The following is a 27,276-nucleotide window of genomic DNA, read 5'->3' as shown; positions in this document are numbered from 1 at the left end:
GTAAATATTTGTGTGTGTGTATGTACATGGATGTATATTTTTCTTTAGAAAGAGTCCATGGTTTTATTATGTTCTTAAAAAGTTTTTTGGGGCTGGGCATGGTGGCTCACGCCTGTAATCCCAGCAGTTTGGGAGGCCAAGGCAGGTGGATCACGAGGTCAGGAGATTGAGACCATCCTGGCTAACATAGTGAAACCCCGTCTCTACTAAAAGTACAAAAAAAATTAGCTGGGCATGGTGGCGGGCACCTGTAGTCCCAGCTACTCAGGAGGCCAAGGCAGGAGAATTGCTTGAACCTGGGAGGCAGAACTTGCAGTGAGCCAAGATCGCGCCACTGCACTCCAGCCTGGGCAACAGAGCGAGACTCCATCTCAAAAAAAAAAAAAAAAGTTCTTTGGCCAGGGACAGTGGCGAGGCCCAGCACTTTGGGTGGCTGAGGCAAGAGGACCATTGAGCCTAGGAGTTTGAGACCAGCCTGGGCAAAGTGGTGAAACCCAATCTCTCCAAAAAATACAAACAATTAGCCGGGCATGGTGGCGTGTGCCTATAGTCCCATCTGCATCTGTCCGGGAGGCTGAAGTGGGAGGATTACCTGAGTCTTGGAGGTCGAGGTCAAGGCCAGAGTGAGTTGTATATGCACTTCCACACTTCAGCCTGGGTGACAGAGTGAGACCCTGTCTCAGAAAAAAAAAATTCTGTGACTCAAAATAGGTTAAAGAAACCACTGACTTGTAGTTAGTTGACCTGAATTAAGTACACTGCTTTGTTTTTCCCTACACAGTATTTTTCTCTTACAGGAAGTATTTGAGCAGAAGCTATGTACATAATTATTAGAGATGTTGTGTGGAGAGTCATTGTGGAAGAGACTGGACTAAATCTAATTCCCAACCTTTTACTGTTATTCCTCCCACTCTTGAGACCATGTTTTAAAAGGCTTTTTCCCCCATTATTAGACTGAATTTATTAAGCAGTACTTTATTTCTCCAATTTTATTAATGAGAGCTTTAGATAGTTTGTGGTAAGTTTTACTCCAGGGAGTTGAAATCCTTTCATCTATTAGGAGTTGATAAAAGTTGAGCTAAAGTCAAGCCAATCTGACATTTGTGTTGTATTGTATTCTTTTGAGACAGAGTTTTGCTCTTGTTGCCCGGGCTGGAGTGCAGTGGCATGATCTAGGCTTACTGCAACCTCCACCTCCCAGGATCAAGTGATTCTCCTACTTCAGCCTCCTGAGTGGCTGGGGTTACAGTCCCGTGCCACCATGCCCAGCTAATATTTTGTATTTTTAGTAGATATGGGGTTTTACCATGTTGGTCAGGCTGGTCTCGAACTCCTGACCTCAGGTGATCCACCCACCTTGGCCTCCCAAAGTGCTGGGATTACAGGTGTGAGCCACCGTGCCCAGCCCAATCTGACATTTTAACTAGACTGTGTCAGTGAAAAATAATTCAGAGACCCTCATTATTACCTCTTGGACTTACTGAAGATATGAAGAACAAACCTTTATACCTGATAATGTCCATATTTCTTTTGAATTCTGTGTGTGTAAAATAGGTTTAAATGAGGGCTTACATTAAATTCTGCAAGTACTATTGCAAGGAAAATTTCATTCGCCGTAACAGATTCCTTAGGGCTTTCAGGTTTTGGGATATTGGAATTAATTTGTAATATACATATTATCAAAAGTTATAATTCCTAGTTTTTAGGTCTTGGAGAGAAAACAGCAGCACCATGTAAAGAATTAGAAAGTTAAAAGATTTAGTTAACTTAAACATAGTTGATAGTGTCGTATAAAGCCCCCTTTTTTTTTTTTTTTTTTTGAGACAAAGTCTTGCTGTGTTGCCCAGGCTGGAGCACAGTGGCACAGTCTCGGGTCACTGCAACCTCTGCCTCCTGGGCTCAAGCGATTCTCCTTTCTCAGCCTCCCAAGTAGCTGGGATTACAGGTGTGCGCCACCACACCCAGCTAATTTTTTGTATTTTTAGTAGAGGTGGGGTTTCGCCATTTTGCCCAGGCTGGTCTCGAACTCCTGACCTCAGGTTATCCGCCTGCCTTGGCCTCCCAAAGTGCTGGGATTACAGGCATGAGCCACCGGGCCTAGCCAAGCCCTGTCTTTTTTACTGTATTATTACTTGGTAGCTCATTTTGAAAGAGGATTTTTCTAGAGATGATTAGAATATTTTATGTGGGGAAAAGTGAGTTAGACCTGTATGTCTTGCTTGATACTGGAGCAAAAGTTAAAAGGTCTCAGCTCTTGATCAGCTATTTCTTTGGTTTATTTTTTTGTTTGTTTGAGACACAGTCTCTCTCTGTCACCCAGGCTGGAGTGCAGTGGCGCAGTCATGGCTCTCTGCAGCCTCAACCTCCAGGGCTCACGAGACCCTCCCACCTCAGCCTCCCTGAGTAGCTGGGACCGCAGGCATGTGCCACTGTCCCCAGCTAATTTTTGTATTTTTTGTAAAGACGAGGTTGGCCAGGCGCAGTGACTCATGCCTGTAATCCCAGCACTTTGGGAGGCTGAGGCGGGTGGATCACCTGAGGTCAGGAATTCTAGACCAGCCTGGCGACCACGGCAAAACCCTGTTTCTACTAAAAACATAAAAATTAGCTGGGCTTGTTGGTGTGCGCTTGTAGTCCCAGCTACTTGGGAGGCTGAGACAGGAGAATCGCTTGAACCCAGGAGGTGCAGTGAGCCGAGATTGAGCTTCTACATTCCAGCCTGGGTGACAGAGTAAGACTCTGTCTCCCAAAAAAAAAAAAAAAGGACGGTGTTTTGCCACGTTGCCCAGCCTGGTCTCGAACTCCTGGGTTCAAGTGATTCGCCCACCTCAGCCTCCTGGAGTGCTGGGATTACAGGTGTTAGGCACCGTGCCCAGCCTATTTTTTACCTACTAATAGTGCTCAGTAAGGAAAACAAAGAAAATTGTTACATACTCTGGACCAGAACTCAAGGAGCCATTTGTTGTATAGTATTATTTGTTTGCCAGTTAAGGTGGCTCACGCCTGTAATCCTAGCACTTTGGGAGGCCGAGGTGGGCGGATTGCCTGAGCTCAGGAGTTTGAGACCAGCCTGGGCAACATGGTAAAACCCTGTCTCTACTAAAAATACAAAAAATTAGCCGGGCATGGTGGCGTGTGCCTGTAATCCCAGCTACTCGGGAGGCTGAGGCATGAGAATTGCTTGAACCTGGGAGGCAGAGGTTGCATTGAGCTGAGATCGTGCAATTGCACTCTAGCCTGGGTGACAGAGCGAGACTCAGTCTAAAAAAAAAAAAAAAAGAAAAAAAGAATTATTTGTTGTGAAAAACTTATTTTAACAAGTTCTCCAAAGTTTTATTTATTTCTAAAATAAAAGATTAGAACAAAATTCTTATTATGGGCCGTTCTTACAGAACTTTTTAGAGTGCCATTTGCTATAATGGGATCCTGCTTTTACTAGCAAACCTTTTATTACAATGAATTTCCTAGATCGGGTCTTTATTATTATTATTTTATTTTTTAAAGAGATGAGGGTCTCCCTATGTTGCCCAGGCTGGAGTGCAGTGGTATGATCATAGTTCACTGCAGCCTTAAACTCCTGGGCTCAAGTGATCCTCCCACCTCAGCCTGCCAAGTAGGGAAGACTACAAGTGTGTACTACCACACCTGGCTAATTGTATCTTTATATTTAAAAGAATGGAAAAAGATACTGTATGAACAGTATCACTAAATATAAAAAAGCTAAGTATAAACACTAAGTATAAAAAAGCTAGAGTGATTTTTATTAGACAAAGGAGACCTCAGAACAAGAAAAATATTGCGAGGCGTAATGAAGCACGATTCATCACGAAAGAAGGATCAATTTTTTGAGAAGACACAGCGGTCCTAAATGTATATGCATCCAGTAACAGAGTGGAAGCAAAAACTGACAGTTGAAAGGAGAAATAGACAAATCCACAATTACATTTGGAAATTACAACATTCTTCCTCAATAACTGATAGAACAAGCAGGCAAAAAATCAGTAGGGTTATAGAAGATTTAGACAATACCCTCAATGGACTATATTTAATTGACATTTATAGAACACTCTGCCCACATTCTTTTCAAGTGCACATGGAACATTTACCAAAATAGACCATATGCTGGGCTACAAAACACATTTCAACAAATTTAAAAGGATTGAAATGTGTAGTGTCTACTCTGACTACAATGGAATTAAATTAGAAATGAAAAAGATATCTGGAAAATCTCCGAATATTTGAAAGTGAAATAACATACTTCAAAATAACCTTTAGGTCAAAGAATTCACAAAGGAAATTAGAAAATATTCATAGCTAAGTAAAAATGAAAACACAATATCAAAATTTGTGATACTAGAAAATATTTGTGGGCCGGGCACGGTGGCTGACACCTGTAATCCCAGCACTTTGGGAGGCAGAAGTGGGCGGATCACGAGGTCAGGAGATCGAGACCATCCTGGCTAACACGGTGAAACCCCATCTCTGCTAAATATACAAAAAATTAGCCGGGCGTGGTGGCAGGTGCCTGTAGTCCCAGCTACTTGGGAGGCTGAGGCAGGAGAATGCTGTGAACCTGGGAGGCGGAGCTTGCAGTGAGCCAAGATCGTGCCACTACACTCCAGCCTGGGTGACAGAGCAAGACTCCGTCTCAAAAGAAAAAAAAGAAAATATTTGTAATTAAATGAAAATGAAAACACAGTATATCAAAATTTGTGGGATACAGCTAATACAGTGCTTTAGAAGGAAACTTCAGCTTTAAAAGAAAGGTCTAAAATCAGTGACCTAACATTTTGCCTTAATAGAAAGAGAAATCTAAATAGAAGAGAAATAATAAAGAGCTAAAGTAAATGAGATAGAAAACAAGGCCGGGTGAGGTGGCTCACTCCTGTAATCCCAGCACTCTGGTTGGCCAAGGTGGGCCGATTGCTTGAGTCTAGGAGTTTGAGACCAGCCTGGGCAATATAGCAAAATACAAAAATATTAAAATACAAAAATACTGGAAGAAAAAGCAAATAAAAAAAAAGAAAGAAAGAATGAGAATCTGAATAACCCCATATTTATTACAGAAATTGGATTAAAAATCTTCCCACAAGGCCAGGCATGGTGACTCATGGCTCTAGTCCCAGCACTTTGGGAGGCTAAGGCAGGAGGATCACTTGAGCCCAGGAGTTTGAGACCAGCCTGGGCAATATAGCGAGACTCATCTCTACAAAAAATATAAATAAATAAAAATTAGTCAGGTGTGGTGGTGCACGCCTGTGGTCCCAGCTACTTGAGAGACTGAGGTGGGAGGATTGCCTGAACCCAGGAGGTTGAGGCTGGAATGCAGTGGCACAATCACTGTCACAAACAAACAATCAAACGAAGTCTTCCTAAAAAGAAGAATCCAGACCTACATGGCTTTGTTGGTAAATTCTACCAAACATTTAAGGAAAAAATACCATCTTTTTTTTTTTTTTTACAAATTTCACAAGACATTTATGAGGCCAGCATTATTACCTTGATACCAAACCAGACCAAGACATTAGGAAAAAAGAAAACTGTAGCTCAATATCCCTCAACATATATACAGAAATAATTAACAAAATATTAGAAAATTGAATCTAGCAGTGAATAAAACCATAACTAATTGGATTATCCCAGTTGCAAAGTTGATTTAGCATTAGAATTCATTGTAATTCACCATATTAATAGAATAAAGGAGAAAAGCTAAGTGGCTTTGTAATAGTTACCTAAAAAGCATTTGACAAACTTTTAACACTATTTGTGATAAAAGCTCTCAGCTAACTAGGAATAGAAGGGAACTTCTTTAATCTGATAAAAGGCATTTATGAAAAATATATAAGTAACATCATACTTATGGTAAAAGAGTGAATGCTTTCTATATAATACTCCAAACAAGTCAATGATAATTGTTTTCGCAACCTCTATTAAACATGTTCCAAAGGTCCTAGCCAATGAAATAAGACAAGTAAAAGGAATAATCTTACAGATTACAAAGTAAAAGTAAAACTATTTATTCTTTAGATATCATGATTGTACACATAGAAAGCCCTAAGCAAGCTATAAAAAAGCTACTAGAATTTAAGTTTAGCTAGAATATAAATCAGTTTGCAAGATCTAGTTGTATTTCTCGTACTAGCAATGAACAATTGGCAGTTGAAGTAAAAGCAAAAAAGAAAAAAAAAAGCAAATCATTTATAATAGCATCAAATAATGTGCAATGTTAAAACATTCCCCAAGAACAGAAGAAATTATTTTATATTCTTGTTTCATGGATGAAGGCATTCAGGTGCAAAGGATTAAAGAACATTAATTTGTTCATAAGCATGTCTTTATAAACATCTATGTAGTAGATACTGTGCTAGGGATATAGTAGTGAATAAAAACATTGACCTGTGCCCTCATAAAATTTATAATCTAATGGAAATTGAAGGGAAAAATAAATGTAGGACCTCAGTTTCCGGCTTTGGCTTAACTTTTTTTTTTTTTTTTTTTTTTTTTTTTTTGAGATGGAGTCTCGCTCTCTCGCCCAGGCTGGAGTGCAGTGGCGCCATCTTGGCTCACGGCAAGCTCCGCCTCCCAGGTTCACGCCATTCTACTGCCTCAGCCTCCCCAGCAGCTGGGACTACAGGCACATGCCGCCATGCTTGGCTAATTTTTGTATTTTTAGTAGAGATGGGGTTTCACTGTGTTAGCCAGGATAGTCTTGATCTCCTGACCCTGTGATCCGCCTGCCTTGGCCTCCCAAAGTGCTGGAATTACAGGTGTGAGCCACCGCACCGGGCCTGGCTTAACATTTTTTATTTAGATGAGTGGTTCAAAGCTTTTACTTTTTAGTTATAACTTTTTTTTTTTTTTTTTTTTGAGACAGGGTCTCACTCTGTCACTTAGGCTGGAGTGCTGTTGCACGATCTCAGCCCACTGCAACCTCTGCCTCCCGGGTTCAGGTGATTCTCATGCCTCAGCCACCCTAGTTGCTGGGATTATGGACGTGTGCCACCATGTCTGGCTAATTTTTGTGTTTTTAGGAGAGATGGGGTTTTGCCGTGTTGGCCAGGCTGCTCTTAAACTCCTGGTCTCATGTGATCCTCCCGCCCCAGTCTCCCAAAGTGCTGGGATTACAGGCATGAGCCACAGCACCTGGCCTAGTTATAACTTTTTTTTTTTTTTTTTTTTTTGAGACAGAGTTTCCCTCTTGTTGCCCAGGCTGGAGTGTAATGGCGTGATCTCAGCTCACTGCAGCCTCCCCCTCCCAGGTTCAAGCGATTCTCCTGCCTCAGCCTCCTGAGTAGCTGGGATTACAGGCATGTGCCACCACCCCAGCTAATTTTTTTTTTTGTATTTTTAGTAGAGACGGGGTTTCTCCATGTTGGTCAGGCTGGTCTGGAACTCCCGACCTCAGGTGATCCACCCGCCTTGACCTCCCAAAGTGTTGGGATTACAGGCGTGAGCCACCACGCTCGGCCAGTTATATCTTAAATATTGTGACTTGTTGAATAATTTGGCCCCTATGGGTGGCAAGTTATTTTGTTGTAATACATGCTTGGTAGTTCATAGGGTGGTTGAAACTGGTTGATTGGTTAAAGTTTCATGTTAAGGATGGTCCATGCAGGACTCCCATATAGGGGAAAAGAAGTAACTAATAATCTTCATTGAGCACTAACTATATTTCAGGCACTGTATTACCCTCATCCCCAACATATAGTACTGTTTTATTTAATCTTTGAAACATCCATAAGGTAGGTGGTTTTTACTCTTGAAATCCACAGATTTCAAGAAGAGCTAATAGAACTTAAGTGATTTGCCCAGTTTCATACAGTGGTTCAGAGATTTAGTCCCACACCTATTTGACTGTAAACTGTCAGGACCAGCTGTTCTCTGTTGATCATACCCTTGGACCATCCCATGTGTTCCTAGTCAGGAGGAAATGCAAGTAAATGAGATTAATTTTTTAGGCAGGGCATGGTGGCTCATGTCTATAATCTGTGCACTTTGGGAGGCCAAGGTGGGTGGATCTGTAGAGCCCAAGAGTTTGAGACCAGCCAGGGCAACATAGTAGGACCCCACCTCTACCAAAAAATTAAATTAAAAAAAGCCAGACATGGCGGCATGAACTTGTAGTCTCAGCTACTTGGGAGGCTGAGGTGGGAGGATTGCTTGAGCCTGGGAGGTTGAGGCTGCCGGTGAGCTGTGATGGCACCACTGCACTGAGCCTGGGCGACAGAGCGAGACCTTATCTTTAAAAAATGTATATATATAGTGCTAATTTTGAGTCTATTTTATTATTTATTTATTTATTATTTTGAGACTGAGTCTCACTCTGTCGCCCAGGCTGGAGTATAGTGGCGTGATCTTGGCTTACTGCAACCTCCGCCTCGCAGGTTCAAGTGATTCTTCTTCCTTAGCCACCTGAATAGCTGGGACTACAGGCGTGCGCCACCATGCCTGGCTAATTTTGGAAGTCTTGGTAGAGACAGGGTGTTGCTGTGTTGCCCAGGTCTCGAGCTCCTGACCTCAAGTGATCCACTTGACTCAGCCTCCCAGAGTGTTGGAATTACAGGTGTGAGCCACTCTGCCTGGCCGTGATTTTATTTTAAAAGTACGTCACTCACAAGAAAAAACACTGTCAGGATTTCTTGTCATGCACCTCACAGCTGATATGTCAAAATGCCAGTTTTATTTCTTATTTTAAAATTTTGTTTCAGAGGCAGGATCTTGCTCTGTTGCCCAGACTAAAGTGCAGTGGCGCAGTCATAGCTCACTGCTGCCTCAAACTCCTGGACTTAAGTGTGATCCTCACAACTCAGCCTTCCAAGAAGTGAAGACTACAGTCATGCACTACCATACCCAGATTTTTTTTTTTTTTTTAGTAGAGACCGGGTCTCACCACATTGCTCAAGCTGTCTTGAAGTCCTGGCCTCAAGTGGTCCTCCCGCCTTAGACTCCCAAACTGTTGGGATTACAGGCATGAGCCACCACATGCAGCTCAAGACACCAGTTGCTTTTTTCTTCTTCTTTTTTCTATTTTTTTGTTTTTATTTTTGAGACACCATTTTAAAAATGCTTTTAATACACTGTTTTCAAATTTTTTTGAGACATATTCTTGCTATGTCACCCAGAATGTTGGGTGGAATGTTGACTCCTGCATCTTATTGTTATACCAATTCCAGGCTGGAGCGCAGTGGTGCGATCAAGGCTGACTGCAACCTCCATCTCTTGGGCTCAATTGATCTTCCTACCTCAGCCTCCTTAGTAGCTGGGACTACGGGTGCATGCCATCATGCCTGGCTAATTATTTATTTTTTTTTGTAGAGATGGGGTTTTGCCATGTTGCTCAGGCTGGTCTCAAACTCCTGGGCTCAAGTGATCCTCCTGCCTCGGCCTCCCGAAGTGCTGGGATTACAGGTGTGAGCCTCCGCACCCAGTCAATACACTTTAATCCAAGTCAATGTCTATTTAAATTTTAAGTTAGTTTAACTCTGAGCCATGAGCCTGTACCTTGGAAATATGTAATTTAGAGTCATAAGTAACAGTTATCTAGCTGAGAGTCATATGTGGGTTATACCAAATGTACTGCCATCATGTGATTATAGGTTAGTAGTGTAATTTTTGGAATTGGCAGGTCACAGATGAGATTGCCATGGCTTGGTGGAAAGCTCTCCCAACTGTCTTCTCCAGACAGATAGGTAGAACCTGGAACCAGTGCTAGGACGTGTGTGTATGTAGGAGGTAGTCATTGGTTATATGAACTTAAAGTTGCTATCTTAACTTCTGGGCCTTGAAGGAAGGCCATATTAGTGACGTCTGCTTAGTTCTTTATAGTAAACTTGTTAACGCTTGTGCCACAGTCAAGAACCAGAACTGGAATGTTGACTCCTGCATCATCTTACACCAGTTCCAGTAGGAATTTTGTTATACAGTTTCTACTGGAGATGGCAGTGGGATTTTTTTTCTTTTTTTCCCTCATATGTGAAGTAATAGTCTCTTCACAACAGAAGAAGCCACAGAACTAAACTTATTGGTCACTGAATTTTCTTCAAGGTTACATACCTCTTGGGTATTTTAAATCTAGATTATGTTCATTTTTATATTTTTGTTCTCATTTTTCTATTTCTTTGTTTTCTTTACTGTGAATGTGCTCCAGGATTTTGTACAGAGCTTCTAGTTTCTGTCTGTAATTTAAATATTGAATTTGTTCTCGATAAAAGAGAACTTTTTAGCATAAAGAGAAAGCTAAAAACATAGATTATAGGCCCCATAATGAAATGTGTAGTAGTTGCATATGGCTAGTGCTTCTCTGTGTATTGGAATTGTACTGTTTTCCCTTAGAATTTGTTTTTTCTTCAATGATTAATTTTCAGTTATATAAAGAATGTTTGCATACTTTTATAATAATGAGAACTGTAATAGCTCATTTTCCACTCAGCAGATGATTTTGGAGATCTACCAGGTAGATGTTGATACATACAGACCTAGTTTGGGTCATTGTTCTTTAAATAATCATCCTGTAAACACATTTATTTACAGTGTTTTGTCACTCATTGAAAGTGGGGTTTTTTTTTGGCGGGACGCAGTGAGTTACATCTGTAATCCCAGCACTTAGGGAGGCTGAGGCAGGAGAATCGCTTGAACCCAGGAGGCAGAGGTTGCGGTCAGCCGAGATCGTGCCATTGTACTCCAGCCTGGGCAAAAGAGCAAAACTTTGTCTCAAAAAAAGAAAAAAAAAAAAAGGTAAACTTTTTTTCACTTGACCTAGAACTCTTCTGTTTATACACATCAAGGAAGAATTTAACAGATTTCACATCTGTTTCACTTCTAGGAATGTTGCAAGGTCTCTGGGAGTCAAACTATTTTGATGGCTATTTTGACTCTGGTATGGTGTGAAAAGGTAGTACTACTAGTGACTAAAATGAAAAGCATAGAGACCTTTAGTTTTTTTAAATGGCGTTATCTTCTTTACTGGAGTATGGGGTAGTTTGACTTTGTTGGCAGCTATGCTTCTTTATACCTAGGCAGGCATAACTTTTGTCTTCTGTTCTCAGTCCCTTTTAAGCAGCCAATTTGGTCTAAGGAGGAAATGAAAACTTTAGAAACTCAGTAAATGTTGACATTTAAACTTTTACAGGAGTGAAAGATTAACCTTTGGCCTCTATTCTACAAGTTTTTCTTAGTTTATATGAGCCTCCTTCGTGGTGCTAAAGGGCTGGTAGTCAACATTTGCATCTTAACCTCAGTGTTCATGGATTTATAATTTATCCACAGAATTTTCTCTAGGCTTGTAACTGAAGTATTTTTTAAGATCCCCCTAGAAAAAAAAGTACATTTTAAGTATATTAGAAACATGTTTTATTTTTGCAAACTGTACTCTTTTAAAAACAAGAAACTTGACTCTTGTTCATCTTCTAAACTGTCCATTTGATTTTTTTACTTAGAAAATTATTATCAGCAGGAGACGGGAGGTAGTTTAAATGTTGTCATAGACAATATAACTTTTATGGAGAGATCTTATCAAAATTAGTTTTGATTTAACAAATCAGACTAGTTAAATTTGTTTAAATTTGTGAAATTAACAAATTTAAACTAGTAAATTAAAAAATTTTCCTTTTTTTTTTTTTTGAGTCTGTGGGTGGCTCTTTTAAAAGATAATTTTCCCTCCCAAGTGATATGGATATTAGTAAGCATTCTCCCAGATAGCTATTATATAGCAAATGACAAGTAACAGACTATTTTACTAAGAAAATAAGATAAAATGCCACATAGTTAAACTTAAATAATGTGGACAAAGAAGCATTTAATGTACAAGAGTATGAATTTACCATTCAATTTATGGTTTTAGGAAAACTAGAAAAGAGGAGGAAAAAACAATAAATATGCAAGAAGAAATAAATACATTGCAAAACAGAAGAATGGGAAATAATCAAGAGTTGGAAAATTAGGAAACAAAAGGCAAAATGAAGGAGAGTACATCGGATATAACAAAAGGTACTGAGGACTTACAAAAAGAAAATACTGGAAGTGAATGTTGTTAGTTATATGAAAGTCTCAATGAATAAATAATTTCAAAGATACTAGGAATTAATACTGACGAAATAAGACATAAAAATCAGAATAGGGGCCGGGCGTGGTGTTTCATGCCTGTAATCGCAGCATTTTGGGAGGCCGAGGGCAGGCGGATCACCTGAAGTCAGGAGTTTGAGACCAGCCTGGGCAACATGGTAAAACTCTGTCTTTACTAAAAATACAAAAATTAGCCAGGCGTGGTGGTGTGCGCTTGTAATCCCAGCTACTTGGGAGGCTGAGGCACAAGAATCGCTTGAACCCGGGAGGTGGAGGTTGTAGTGAGCCGAGATTGCACCACTGCACTCCTGCCTGGGCAATAGAGTGAGACTCCATCTCAACAACAACAACAACAAAACCAGAATAGACTCCTGTAACCAAGAAAAAAATTGAGGTGATTATAAAACTACTTCCTCCTCTCTAGGTGTTGGTGATTTCTCCTAACCTTTTATTTTATTTATTTATTTATTTATTTTTCGAGACAGGGTCTTGCTCTGTCACCCAGGCTAGAGTGCAATGATACAAACATAGCTCACTGCAGCCTTGACCTCCGGGGCTCAGGCAGTTCCCCTACCTCAGCCTCCCAAGTAGCTGGGACCACAGGCATGGGCCACCACACCCGGGTAATTTTCTAATTTTTTGTAGAGATGGGATCTTGCTATGCTGCCCAAGCTGGTCTGGAACCCTTGGGGTCAAGTAATCTTCCCTCCTCAGCCTCCCAAATTGTTGAGATTATAGGTGTGAGCCACCACTCCTGGTCTCTCCTAACCTTTTAAGAAGTGGATACTTCTCATGTTGAATAATATGAGAGAAGTAAACAACTCTTGACAGCAAAATGACAAACATGAAAAAGTAAAAGTGAATGTATAGATGTTTAAAATAAAATAAAAATACTAGTAAATGGCCACAGCAGATTATTCCTTTGTTTTGTTTCAAGTAGTTTATCCTAGGAATGTCAAACAAGTTCATGTTTAAAAACTCAGTAATATTTCTAGAGTCAGTGCTGTGGTTTGAATGTGTTCCTTCCAAAATTCAGGTGTCGCCAGTGTATTAAGAGGTGATTAGGTAAAGAGAGCGCCTCCTCTCATGAATGGGACTAGGTATCCTTTTAAAGGCTTGATGGCGTAGCCTTGTCTGTTTTTACACCTTGCCATGTGAGGACAGTGTCCGTCCACTCTTGCCCTTCTGCCTTCTACTTTGTGAGGATGTAGGATTCCTTCCCTCTGGAGGACACAGTGTTGAAGGCACCATCTTGGAAGCAGAGCCTGGACCCTCACCAGACACCTAACCTGCTGGTGCCTTGGTATTGTACTTCCCAGCCTCCAGAACTGTCAGAAATTAAATTTCTGTTTTTCATAAATTACCCAGTCTGCTGGGTGCAGTGGCTCATGCCTGTAATCCCAGCACTTTCAGAGGTGGAGGCGAGCGTACTGCTTGAGCCATTCGAGACCAGCCTGGGCAAAGTGGTGAAACCCCGTCTCTACATAAACACAAAAATTAGCCAGACGTGGTGGCATGTGCCTGTAATCCCAGCTACTTGGGAGGCTGAGGCAGGAGGATTGCTTGAGCCCAGAGGTCAAGACTGCAGTGAGCCAGGATTGGAACACTGCACTCCAGCCTGGGTGACAGAGCGAGACCCTGTCTCAAAAAAAATTACCCAGTCTCAGGCATTCTGTCATAACAGCACCTACAGACTAAGTATGGCTTAATGGTGAGAAGTACTTTTTTTGAACCAGATAGCCTTGGTTCAGATCTTGGCTTTGCTTCCTAATGACTGTGTGACCTTGAATGAGTTTATTGATCTTCTTATGCTTTCCTCATCTGTAAGTGAGTAATAAGAGCAGCTACCTCACAAGGTAGGGCAACCATAACAGATACCACAGACTGTGTGGCTTAAACAACAGAAATTTATTTTCTTATAGTTCTGAAGACTAGAAGTGCAATAGCAAGGTGTCAGCAGATTTGGTTTCTTCTGAGGCCTTTCTCCTTGGCTTGCAGATGTCTGCCTCCTTCCTGTGGCCTCATATTGTAGTCCCTCTGTGTGCATACATGTCTGTGCGTGCTCACTTGCTCTCTCTCATTCTTTGTCCTGATCTCCTCTCATAAGAATACCAGTTTTATTGGATTTACGCTTCTATCTCCAAATACACTAAAGTACTGGAGATTAGGGCTTCAACATAGGAATTTTGGGAGGACACAGTTCAGCTCATAACAGGTTGTTATGAGGGTTAAATGCCCTGATATACCTGGCCCTAGCAAATGCTACCTAAGTGTTGGTTATCATTATTATTACTTTACAATAATAAGTAATACATAAAACCCCAAAAACTTTAGAAAAATCTTTTTTATTTCAGAGTGATTAGAGATTGGCAGGAAGTTGCACAAAATGTATAGGAAGGTTCTGTTCATGCACCGTGCATCTCTCCTCATGTATAATTCTAGTACATTATTAAAACCAAAAAATTGACATTGGTACAATCCATAGGACTAATTCACATTTCAAGTTATACATGAATCATTTGTGTGTGTGTATTACACTTCTAGGCAATTTTATCACATGTGTAGCTTGTAACCACTACAGTCAAGATGCAGAACTACTTCATCACAAGGCTCTTTGCTGCTACGCGTTTGTAGCCACACCCACTCACTCTCCCTTGAAAACTTAATTCTTGACAACTACAGATCTATTTTCCTCTATAATTTCATTATTTCATAATTAATATATATAAATGGAGTCACAAAGTACACAACCTTTTATTTTGAGACAGAGTCTCACCCTGTCACTCAGGCTGGAATGCAGTGGTGCAATCTTAGCTCACTGCAGCCTCTGCCTCCTGGGTTCAAGTGATCCTCCCATCTCAGCCTCCAGAGTAGCTGGGACTACAGGTGCACACCACCACGCTAGCTAATTTTTAAATTTTTTGTAGAGACAGGGTCTCACTATATTGGCCAGGGTGGTCTTGAATTCCTGGGTTCAAACAATCTTGCTGCCTTGGTCTCCCAAAGTGCTAGGATTACAGGTGTGAGCCACCGCACCCAGCCTACAGCTTTTTGAGATTGGCTTTTTTTCACTCGGCATAATTTCCTTGAAGTTCCAAGATTTTGCATATATAAATAGGCCATTCCTTTTTATTGCTGTGCAGTGTTCCATGGTGTGGATATAGTACACTTTGCTTAACCATTGCCTCCATGAGGACATTTGGTTTGTTTCCAGTTTTTGGCTATTATGAACAAAGCTACTCTGAACATTCTTATAGAGGTTTTTACACCAACATGTTTTTCTTTCTCTGGAATAAATGTTCAAGAGTGCAATTGCTGGGTCAAATGATAAGTTTTAAGTGCATTTTTAGTTTTAAAAGAAACCGTCAAAAAAGGCTTTACCTTTTTACATTCTCACCAGCAATATATGTAAGTGATTCAGTTTCTCTACATCCTTGACAGCGTTTAGCGTTGTTGCTATTTTTTATTTTAACCATTCTTAAAGGTGTGTAATGAAATCTCATTGTGGTTTAAACTTTTATTTCCCTAAAGGCTAACGTGTTGAACATCTTTTCTTGTGCTCATTAGCCATCTTTACATCACCCCTCCTTTTTTTTTTTTTTTTTTTTTTGAGATGGAGTTTTGCTCTTATTGCCCAGGCTGGAGTACAAATGGCATGGTCTCGGCTTACTGCAACCTCTGCCCCCTGGGTTCAAGCAATTCTCCTGCCTCAGCCTCCCGAGTAGCTGGGATTACAGGCATGCACCACCACGCCTGGCTAATTTTGTATTTTTCAGTAGAGACGGGGTTTCTCCACGTTGGTCAGGCTGGTCTCGAACTCCCGACCTCAGGTAATCCGCCTGTCTCAGCCTCCCAAAGTGCTGGTGAGCCACCGCCCCCGGCCTACATCCTCTTTAGTAAAATGTCTATTCATATTTTTTGCCAATTTTCTAATTGGAATTCTTTAGATAGTCTAATCTCAAGTTCTTTGGTAGATGTGTGACTTGAAAATATTTTCTTCCAGTCAGTAATTTGTTTCCTCATCCTGTTTACAGGGTCTTACTCTGTACTTTTGATGAGCTTCCATTTATCAGTGTTTCCTTTTGTGGATTAGAGCTTTTGGTGTCAAGTCTAGGAACTGTTGGCTTAGTTCTAAGTTGTAGAGATTTTTCTCCCCTTTTTTCCTAACAGTTTTATGTTTTACATTTAAGTTCTTGATCTATTTTGTTTTTTCTCTTTTAAAATTTTATTTATTTTATTATTATTATTTGAGACGAAGTTTCGCTCTCGTTGCCCGGGCTGGAGTGCAATGGTGCAATCTCAGCTCACTGCAACCTCTGCCTCCCAGGTTCAAGCAATTCTCCTGCCTCAGCCTCCCAGGTAGCTGGGATTACAGGCACCTGCCACCATGCCCAGCTAACTTTTTGTATTTTTAGTAGAGACGTGGTTTCACAATGTTGGCCAGGCTGGTCTTGAACACCAGACCTCAGATGATCCACCTGCGTCGGTCTCCCAAAGTGCTGGGATTACAGGCGTGAGCCACCACACCCGGCCGAGTTAATATTTTATAAGGTGTAAGCAAGGTGTTTTTTTGTTTTGTTTTGTTCGTTTGTTTTGCCTATGCATCTAGTTGTTCCAGTAGCATTTATTTAAAAGTCTCTTTTTTTCAATTTATGTAATTTATTAAATTGCCTTTTTTTTTTTTTTTTTTTAAAGAGACAGGGTTTTACTCTGTTGCCCAGGCTGGAGTGCAGTGGTGTGATCATAATTCACTGTAACCTTGCACTTGCACTCCTGAGCTCCCGCCTGAGCCTTCTAATTAGCTAGGAGCTAGGACTGCAGACAGTGCCACCATGGCTGGCTAACTTTTTCATTTTTTTGTACAGATGGGATCTCGCTTTATTGCCCAGGCTGGTCTCAAACTCCTGGGCTCAAGTGATCCTCAAGCTATCCTCCCACCTCATGCTCTCAAAGTGTTGGGATCACAGGGGTGAACCCTGTTAAATTGCTTTTATACTTTTGTAAAAAATCAGTTGGATACATTTATGTGGGTCTGTTTTTTTTGTTTTGTTTTGTTTTTGGGATGGAGTCTCGCTCTGTCACCCAGGCTAGAGTACAGTGGTGCGATCTTGGCTCACTGCAACCTCCGCCTCCTGGGTTCAAGAAGTTCTCTGCCTCAGCCTCCTGAGTAGCTGGGATTACAGGCACCCGCCACCACGTCCAGCTAATTTTTTTGTATTTTTAGTAGAGACAGAGTTTCACCATCTTGGCCAGGCTGGTCTTGAACTCCTGACCTTGTGATCCACCCGCCTCAGTCACCCAAAGTGTTGGGATTACAGGTGTGAGCCCACTGCGCCTGGCCAAGGGTCTGTTTTTATAAGCTGTGACGATTAAATGTGCTAATATAGAATGTCTTGCCTGTAAAGTGCTACGTTATGTGAGCTTTTGAGGATTGTGTTTAAAAAAAGTGCTACGTGTTAGTTATTGTTATTACTTTACAACACAGCAAATAAATAATAATTTTTTTTTTTGAGATGGAGTCTCGCTCTGTTGCCCAGGCTGGTGTGCAGTGGTGCGATCTCAGCTCATTGCAACCTCCACCTCCTGGGTTCAAGCGATTCTTCTGCCTCAGCCTCCCAAGTAGCTGGGACTACAGGTGTGTGCTACCATGCCTGGCTAATTTTTGTATTTTTAGTAGATATGGGGGTTTCACCATGTTGGCCAGGCTGGTCTCAAACTCCTGACCTCAAATGATCCACCACCTCAGCTGCCCACAGTTCTGGGCTTACAGGTGTGAGCCACCATGCCCAGTCAATAATAATTAAAAAAAAAATTTTTTTTTAGATAAACTCAATAGTCATTCCTACTTTGTAATTTTAAAAACAATACAGTTTCAAAAACTTTTTAATTGTGGTAAAATACACATAACATAAAATTTACCATCTTAACCTTCTTTTTTTTTTTTTTTTTTTTTTGAGATGGAGTTTTGCTCTTGTTGCCCAGGCTGGAGTGCAGTGGCGTGATCTTGGCTCACTGCAACCTCTGCCTCCCGGCTTCAAACCATTCTCCTGCCTCAGCCTCCTGAGTAGCTGGGATTACAAGCGCCCGCCACCACACCCGGCTAATTTTTGTATTTTTAGTAGAGATGGGGTTTCGTCATGTTGGCCAGGCTTCTCTCAAACTCCTGGCCTCACGTGATCCACCTGCCTCGGCCTCCCAAAGTGCTGGGCTTACAGGCGTGAGCCACCGCGCCCAGCCCTGAGCCACCGTGCCCGGCCCATCATCTTAACCATTTTTAAGTGTACAGTTCAGTAGTAAATACATTCATATTGTTTGCATCCAATCTCCATAACTTTTTTTACCTAGGAAAATGAAAACTGAAATGCCCATTAAACAACTCCTCATATCTACCTTCCTCCCCAACCCCTGGCAGCTACCATTCTACTTTCTGACTCTATGAATTTAACTATTATAGGTGCCTCATCTACCACAAAGTATTTGTCTTCTTGTGACTGGCTTATTCACTTAGCATAATGCTCTCAGGGTTTATCCATGTTGTAGAATGTAGAATTTCATGTATACACCACATTTTGTTTATCCATTCATTTGTTGATGGATATTTGAGTTGCTTCTACCTTTTGGCTATTGTGAATAATACTGCCGTGAACATGGTTGCACAGCTATCTCTTTGAGGCCCTGCTTTCAACTCTTTTGGGTATATTCCCAGAAATGGAATTGTGGTATCATATGATAATTCCGTTTTTGAGGAACTGCCATAGTTTTCCATAGTGGCTATGCCATTTTATATTCCCATCAACAGTGTACAAGTATTCCAGTTACTCCAGATCCTCACTAATACTTGTTATTTTGTAGGGTTGGTTGGTTTTTTGTTTTCTTGGTAGTGGTCACCTCAATGGATGTGAGGCGGTGTCTTTTTGTGAGTTGCAGTTTCCTAAAATTAGTGATTTTGAGCATCTTTTCATGTGGTCATTGGCCATTTTTATATCTTTGGAGAAATATCTGTTCAAGTCCTTTGCCCATTTTTTCATTGGGTTGTTTATTTTGTTGTTGTTGAGTTGTAGCAGTTATTCATATATTTGGGTTATTAATGCCTTACCATATATGTAAATTGCAAGTATTTTCTCCCATTCCATGGGTTTCCTTTTTATTCTGTTGATTGTGTCGTTTAATGCACAGATTTTAAATTTTGATGTCTATTTTATGTATTTTTACTGTTTTTATCTCTGCTTTTGGTGTCACATTCGAGAAATCATTGCTAAATTCAACGCTGTAACACTTTCTCCCTGTTTTCTTCTTCTTCTTCTTTTTTTTTGAGATGGAGTCTCTGTAGCCCAGGCTGGAGTGCAGTGGCGCGATTTCAGCTCACTGCAAACTCCTCCTCCCGGGTTCAAGTGATTCTCCTGCCTCAGCCTCCGAAGTAGCTGGAATTACAGGCGCCTGCCACCACGCCCAGCTAATTTTTGTAGTTTTAGTAGAGATGGAGTTTCATCATGTTGGCCAGGCTGGTCTCAAACTCCTGAACTCAGGTGATACACTCACCTCGGCCTCCCAAAGTGCTGGGATTACAGGCGTGAGTCACCACGCCTGGCTCTCCCTGTTTTCTTCTAAGAGTTGATTATAGTTTTAGTTCTTTTTTTTTTTTTTTTTGGCTGTAAATTTATTCAATGCAAAAGAATCCTCTCCAATTTTACTGAGGTGGCTGACCACGTCCACAACCAAATCCGCCTCTAAACTAGAATTCGGTTGCTGACCCAGCCCCAGCCTCGGCTTTCTTGTCGGCACCAGGTAGCACAGCACTCCTCACATACAGACCTTTAGGCCGAGGCCTGCCAGTCTCTGGACGGCTGCGGCGTAGGGTGGCAGGCACAATCTCCGGGGGCAGATGAAGGTAATCACGGAGATACTGGATACCCTCATTGGTAAGGTGCCAGTAGAAATGTCTCCAGGCAAAGTGTTCTTTCACGTAGCCTCGGCACTTGAGAGACTGCATGGCCTTCATGACATGAAGGTTGGGCACATTCTTGTCTGCCAGCTCTGGGTGCTTAGGCATGTGGACATCCTTCTTGGCCACCATGACTCCCTCCTTAAAAAGGAGTTCATAAATGGCAATCCCGTTCTTCTTAGGCATCAACATGTCTGCGGCTGCAGGGTCCGGGGCCAGGGCTGGAAAGCTAGTTTTAGTTATTATGTTTAGGTCTTTGATGTGTTTTGAGTTAATTTTTGCATGTGGTAATGGTCCAACTTTCATTTCATTTGCATGTACATATCCAGTTTCTCCAGCACCATTTTTTGAGACCGTCTCGCTCTGTCGTCCTGGCTGGAGTGCACTGGCAGTAATCTCAGCTCACTGCAACCTCCATCTTGCAGGTTCAAGTGATTCTCGTGCCTCAGCCACCCGAGTAGCTGGGATTACAGGCGTGTGTCACCATGCCCAGCTAATTTTTGTATTTTTAGTAGAGGTTGGGTTCGCCATGTTGGCCAGACTGGTCTCAAACTCCTGACCTCAAGTGATCCGCCTGCCTCACCCTCCCAAAGTGCTGGGATTACAGGCGTGAGCCACCACACCAGCCTCCAGCACCAGGTTTTGAAAAAATTGACTTTCACCATTGAATAGCCTTGGCACCTTATCAAAAATCATTTGACCATGTATGTGAGGATTTCCTTCTGGCGGTCCATTCTTTTCCATTGATATATGTCTGTCTTTAATGCCAATACCACGATGTTTTGATTACTATAGCTTTGTAATTTTTTATTTTTTATTGATTGATTTGTTTATTTTGAGACGGAGTCTCACTCTGTTGCCCAGGCTGTAGTGCAGTGGCGCGATCTCGGCTAACTGCAAGCTCCGCCTTCCAGGTTCACGCCATTCTTCTGCCTCAGCCTCCCGAGTAGCTGGGACTACAGGCGCCTGCCACTGCACCCAGCTAATTTTTTGTATTTTTAGTAGAGACGGGGTTTCACCGTGGTCTCGATCTCCTGACATTGTGATCCGCCCGCCTCGGCCTCCCAAAGTGCTGGGATTACAGGTGTGAGCCACCACGCCCAGCTGAATTTTTTAAAATTAATTATTATTATTATTTTTTGAGATGGAGTCTCACTTTGTTGCCCAGGCTGGAATGCAGTGATACAATCTCAGCTCACTGCAACCTCCACCTCCCAGGTTCAAGCGATTGTCCTGCCTCAGTCTCCCGACTAGCTGGGACTATTGGTGTGCACCATCCCGCCCGACTATGTTTTGTAATTTTAGTATAGATGGGGTTTCACCGTGTTGGCCAGGCTGGTCTTGAACTCCTGACCTCAGGTGATCCGCCTGTCTCGACCTCCCAAAGTGCTGGGATTACAGGCGTGAGCCATTGCGCCTGGCATGTAGTAAGTTTTGAAATCAGGAAGTGTGGGATTTAGTTCTTTTTCAAGATTGTTTTGTCCGTTTGGGGTCTTAGCCCATTTATGCTTAGTGTTTCATTATTGGGTTGCTAAGCTTGTGGCAGTTATTGATATGCTACTGTTCAAGGTCATCACCAAGGTCTGATTTTTCACAGAAAAAATTTGCAACCTCGGGCATAAATGGGTTAATATAGTTTTTAATGGTAAAGCTTTAGAGGTGTTACCATGAAAATGAAGAACGGAAAAATGTTTTCTATGATTATTATTTCATGTTTTATTCAGTGCAGTAAAATGTAAAACAAATAAGAGGTATAAATTATAGAAAGGAAGATAAAACCTTGTTATTTACAAATGCTGTGATTTTATACCTAGACAACTAAATGGAAAGGAACAAACTGGGCCTGGCGCAGTGGCTCATGGCTATAATCTCAGCACTTTGGGAGTCTGAGGTGGGCGGATCACTTGAAGGCAGGAGTTCCAGACCAGCATGGCCAACATGGTGAAACCCCTTCTCTACTAAAAATACAAAAAAATTAGCCAGGTGTGGTGGTGTGTGCTTGTAATCCCAGCTATGTGGGAGGCTGAGGCGGGAGAATTGCTTGAATCTGGGAGGCAGGGGTTGCAGTGAGCTGATATCACACCTTTGCACTCCAGGCTGGGCTACAGAGCGAGACTCCATCTCCAAAAAAAAAAGAAAGAAAGGAAAAGACTGAAAATGATTAAGAAGAACAATTCAGTAAAGTGACTGGCTAAATAAAAACCATGAAAATTAATAATTTCTGTATATCAGCAGTAACATAAAAATAGGAAAAATTGCTTTTAAAATTAAGTAATAAACATGTTTTTATTTTACTCATAACTGTTTTGTTTTGAGACAAGGTCTTGGCTCTGTCACCCAGGCTGGAGTGCAATGTGCAGTGGCACGATCTTGGCTCATTGCAACCTCTGCTTCTCGGGCTCAAGTGATCTGCCCACCTCAGCCTCCAAGTAGCTGGGACCACACCATGCCTCACTAATTTTTAGTATTTTTGGTAGAGATGGGGTTTCACCATGTTGGCCAGGCTGGTCTCTAACTCCTGAGCTCAAGGGATCCACCCACCTTGGCCTCTCAGAGTGCTGGGATTATAGGAGTGAGTCACTGCTCCCAGCCTGTTTTGAGTTAATTTTTATGTTGATGTGAAGGAAGGGTACAACTTCATTGTTTTGCCTGTGGCTATCTACTCCTGGCACCATTTGCTGAAAAGACTATTCTTTCCCTCGTTGAATTGTGTTGGCACCCTTGTCAAAAATCATTTGACCACAATTATGGATTTATTCCTGGACTCTCAATTCTATTCCATTGATCTAACCTTATGCTAGTACTGTACTGTCTTGATTACTGTGGCTTTGTTTTTAGGTGATGAAGTATGAGCCTTCCTACTTTTTCAGGATTGGTTCCTAGCAATTCCATATGCATGTTAGAATTTGCGTAATTTCTACAAAGAAGTCAGCTGGGGCCGGGTGCGGTGGCTCACGACTTTAATCTCAGCACTTCGGGAGGCGGAGGCGGGTGGATCACCTGAGGTCAGGAGTTCGAGACCAGCCTGGCCAACATGGCGAAACAATAATAAATTATTATTGTTTATAATATAAAATTATTTCTTCCTCTTGATGCTACTGTGTATGGAATTGTTTTCTTCATTTTCAGATTGTTCATTGCAAGTATAAAAAAATGGATTTTTGTCTATCAATCTTGTATTCTACAACCTTGCTGAACTAGTCATTAGTTATAAAACGAAGGCTCCTTGTGGCTGTTTTATGCCCTGGGTCTCTCCTACAAACTAGCCAGTCTACAGTCTAGGCTGTATCTTCATTACATCCAGGAACCTCTTTCCACTTGCCTAGTACCACAACCCCTATTGTTTTTGGGAACACCCTTAGACTGAAACTTGTCACACTCTTGCAAGTGAAGTTAGGTCCTTTGAGATACTCTGTGTTCCTGCTTCTTCCCTTAGGCAAAGTATCTGAGCCAGGGTTCTAGTGGTAGACTAGGTGGGGACAATGGCAAGCTTTTCTGTGAATGCTACCCCAGCTCTAGGAGGGTATGGGGCAGGTCAGCAGCCTGGGGTCCTCTTGGCTTGTCTCTCCTGTTGTGGAACCACTGTCCCATGAGCTGGGAGAGAGGGTCGTTGGATTCCCAGTATTCTCAGTGTGTCATGCCTGTGAAAGAGCCCCTTTTCCACAAGTAGGGATTGAGCAGAAGAAGGGAGCCCCTGCCTCTGAGAGTACTTGCCTGAGACAGCCTCAGCAACAGAAGTCAGGGCAGGATGAGAAACGCTGAAGTCGCATTCTTCCCAGGAATAAAGAGAGCCCTCAGGGATGGGCGCGGTGGCTCACAACTGTAATCCCAGCACTTTGGGAGGTCGAGACAGGCAGATCACCTGAGGTCAGGAGATCGAGACCAGCCTGGCCAACATGGTGAAACCCCATCTCTACTAAAAATACAAAAATCAGCCGGGCATGGTGGTGGGCACCTGTAATCCCAGCTACTCGAGAGGCTGAGGTGGGAGAATCACTTGAACCCAGGAGGCAGAGGTTGCAGTGAGCCGAGATCACGCCATTGCATTCCAGCCGGGGTGACAACAGTGAAACTCTGTCTAAAAAAAAAAAAAAAAATCATCAGGCTTCTTCTTCAGTTTTGCTATCCTCTTAGGATTAAAATTTATTTATTTATGATTTTTTTTTCTTTCAGGGACCACTTAATAGTGAGTCTTCCAACCAGAGCTTGTGCAGCGTCGGATCCTTGAGTGATAAAGAAGTAGAGGTAAGAAGCTATGTTCATGGCAGGACTTTTCATACTTGTACTTTTGGGCCAGGTTTGGTGGCTCAAGGCTATAATCCCAGCACTTTGGGAGGCTGAGGCGGGCAGATTGCTTGAGGCTGGGAGTTGGAGACCAGCCTGGGCAACATAGTGAGAACGTGTTTCTACAAAAAAACTTAGCAGGGCGTGGTGGTGCACACCTGTGGCCCCAGCTACTTGGAGGTGGGAGGATCGTTTGCACCCGGGAGAATGAAGCTGCAGTGAGCTGTGATGGCACCACTGTACTCCATCCTGGGCGACAGAGTGAGACCCCCATCTCACAGAAAAGATAGCACTGCTTAATTAACTCCCTGGGTGCTGTTAGACTCTGTGTAAATTGCTCCCCTTTGAGTTGTGTGCTCTTTGCATATGTACAGTTATGATGTGGCCCTCACGGGTTTTTATTATAATCATGTGTGGATCTTACATGTCTTAAAATTTTTGCATAGTTGCCATCAGTAAAGGATAGAAATTTGCAATATTGTTCCTATTTAAATGGAAGATAAAATTGATTGGCTGATTTTATTTTTACAACATTTTTCAAGACATGGCCTCGCTCTGTCATGCAGGTCAGAGTGCAGTGGTGCAATCATAGCTCATTGTAACCTGACACTCCTGAACTCAAGCAATCCTCCTGTCTCAGCCTCCTGAGTAGCTAGGTGCCACCGTGCCTGGCTAATTTTTAAAAATATTTTTAGAGGCGGGGCCTTGCTGTGTTGCCCAGGCTGGTTTGGAACCCAAGCCATCCTCCCACCTCAGCCACCAAAGTGCTGGGATTACAGACATGAGCCACAGTGCCTGGAGAAGATTTTTTTGTTCATTTGCTTAACTATTCACAGCCCTCATGCATGAGATTTTTTTTTTTATTTGGCACATAACCTAGCTGCCTGTAGATGGGTCTAAGTGTAAGTCTGTAGCCACCTACTTTGTACTTTGCAGATCTCTCCTTTTTGGAAAAAAGATTGGATTTAAAGTAGAAGTAGTGTAACAACAGTTTTCTGAGAACTTAACATATGGTGGACATTTGTCCTACATTTGTGCTCTATTAAATATCTTATGAAAGTTTTGTAGCAGCTCTGATTTACAGATGAATAAACTCAAGCTCTGATATTTTAAGCAGTTTGCCAAAAATTGTGTGGATGGTTTGGTTCTAGACCCTAATACTCTTTGTTATACTCAGTTTTAAGAGGAAGACAGTGATTCAGGACTTGTCTGGGCCAGTTATATCTGTTTATATATTCAATATTTTGTGCATACTCGCTGTTTTTCCTAACGTGAAAAATTTACCAAAATGCTAATTGTGACTTATATGGTATTTGACAGACTCCCGAGAAAAAGCAGAATGACCAGCGAAATCGGAAAAGAAAAGCTGAACCATATGAAACTAGCCAAGGTAGTAATAATTTCGTATCAACAAAAGTACTCAATTCTAATGTACTTAGATAGAATTTTCTAACTCATACTAAATAATTAGTTTGTACACAGAGATTCCTGATAAAGGAGGTTTGTGTATCTTAAGGGAATATCGGACTGTTTATTACTGACTTGCCATTTGATATACACCTGACAAAACAGTGTTAGTTCTTCGGGGACTCTTTGTTTTCCCTGTTGTAAGCTAACAATCTTCTTAGCCACAGGTTTTTCTTTACACCAAGCATATATTGTACAAAAAAGAGGTTATGTCAGAGTTTTAACTCTGTCTTTTGTTAGATCAGTGATTTGTTAATGACAGCCAGCTAAAAGTGCTTCATTTACATTACTGTCCTTTCTGCCTCCTGTTCTTCCATGGCAGTTGTTTAGTTGAATATTGGAACCCATTGGGATAAGTCTGTAAACATGATGGTTATAATGCCAAATATCTTTATATAATCAAAGAAAGAAAAAATGGCTTGGCTTTTTTTTCTCCCATTCTAAGGAATAGAAAGCCCAGTCTTGTTGCATCCTTCTTATCTTTTAAAATCTACAGATAATTCATTTTGTCTTTGGGAGCAAAATTCTCCCAAAGCGACAAGAAAAATTACAGAATCTTAAAGCTGTGAAAAATTCTTCCTTTCACTGCTTGTTCAGTCCTTTATTTTATGGAGGAAATAGTCTGTTCTTGGGCTAAGGTATTTTGGCTCATTTGTTACAAGTAAAGCTGACACTTGGGTTTATAGCAATGTATGTAGTTACTGAATGTATAGTACATTTTAGTGAATGATGGTTTATATGTGTATTGGAAAAACTGTATTTACTTTGGTTTCATTTTCAGGGAAAGGCACTCCTAGGGGACATAAAATTAGTGATTACTTTGAGGTAAGTTACATTTTTTGAAAAAACAAACAAACAAAAAAACAAAACAAAAAAAACTCTATAGTGATTTTTAAAAAAAACCCTAAATCCTTGTGTTCATTTGAGGCTTTAGAAAGTAATATTTTGGCCAGGCGAGGTGGCTTACGCTTGTAATCCCAGCACTTTGGGAGGCCAAGATGGGAGGACCGCTTGAACCCACGAGTTCGAGACCAACCTGTGCAACATGGGGAAACCCTGTCTCTACAAAAAACAGAAAAAATTAGCCAGGTGTGGTGGCACACACTTATAGTCCTAGCTACTTGGGAGGCTGAGGTGGGAGGATCACTTGAGCCTGAGAAGTCGAGGCTGCAGTGAGCCATGATCTACTGCACTCCAGCCTGGGTGACAGTGAGACCCTGTCTCCAAAAAAAAAAAAAAAAGAAAGAAAGAAAGTAATGTTTTGCCGTTACTGTACTCTTCTTCCCTTTCTCCCCATCTTCATCAGTTAATGCTGCCCCATCTCTCAATAAGAGAAAACTGCTGCTGCCTTCCTAAATTTAAATTTATTATGTGTCTTGTCTGTGATGATATAAGAATTCACAAATGAGGTGATTTTTCTCTTGGCCAGACGAGGTTTTGTGTCTTACAAAGATTGAGGTGGAATGACTTGGACTCTTCTTTTGTCCTCCTCCCTTTAGTACAGTGGAACATGTAGTGAGTTC

At 41.6% G+C, this 27,276-nt stretch overlaps 2 protein-coding genes across 36 annotated transcripts in view; one reads left to right on the top strand and one right to left on the bottom strand.

The window, feature by feature from the left end:
- Positions 1-27,276, top strand: part of TLK2 (tousled like kinase 2) — a 142,701-nt gene that overhangs the window by 25,560 nt on the left and 89,865 nt on the right. For 28 of the 35 annotated variants that reach the window (XM_055386925.2, XM_055386926.2, XM_063706207.1 and 25 more), the window contains 3 exons: positions 24,176-24,247; positions 25,607-25,676; positions 26,535-26,578. In XM_055386925.2, coding sequence (XP_055242900.1) covers positions 24,176-24,247; positions 25,607-25,676; positions 26,535-26,578 — 186 coding nt within the window. Of the gene's footprint in view, positions 1-10,822; positions 10,892-11,839; positions 11,986-24,175; positions 24,248-25,606; positions 25,677-26,534; positions 26,579-27,276 lie in introns of all 35 variants that reach the window. The other 7 variants (XM_063706210.1, XM_063706211.1, XM_063706213.1 and 4 more) reach the window with 2 other exon arrangements.
- LOC101139046 (small ribosomal subunit protein eS10-like) lies at positions 19,688-20,210 on the bottom strand. Its single transcript, XM_063706214.1, has one exon. The coding sequence runs from the start codon at positions 20,192-20,194 to the stop codon at positions 19,793-19,795; it is 402 nt and encodes a 133-aa protein (XP_063562284.1). The 5' UTR covers positions 20,195-20,210; the 3' UTR covers positions 19,688-19,792.

Source organism: Gorilla gorilla, chromosome 4, assembly GCF_029281585.2.
Source record: "Gorilla gorilla gorilla isolate KB3781 chromosome 4, NHGRI_mGorGor1-v2.1_pri, whole genome shotgun sequence".
NCBI classification, from domain to species: Eukaryota; Metazoa; Chordata; class Mammalia; order Primates; family Hominidae; genus Gorilla; species Gorilla gorilla.
Note: the sequence above shows the minus strand (reverse complement) of the source record. Positions and strands in the feature narration are given on the sequence as shown.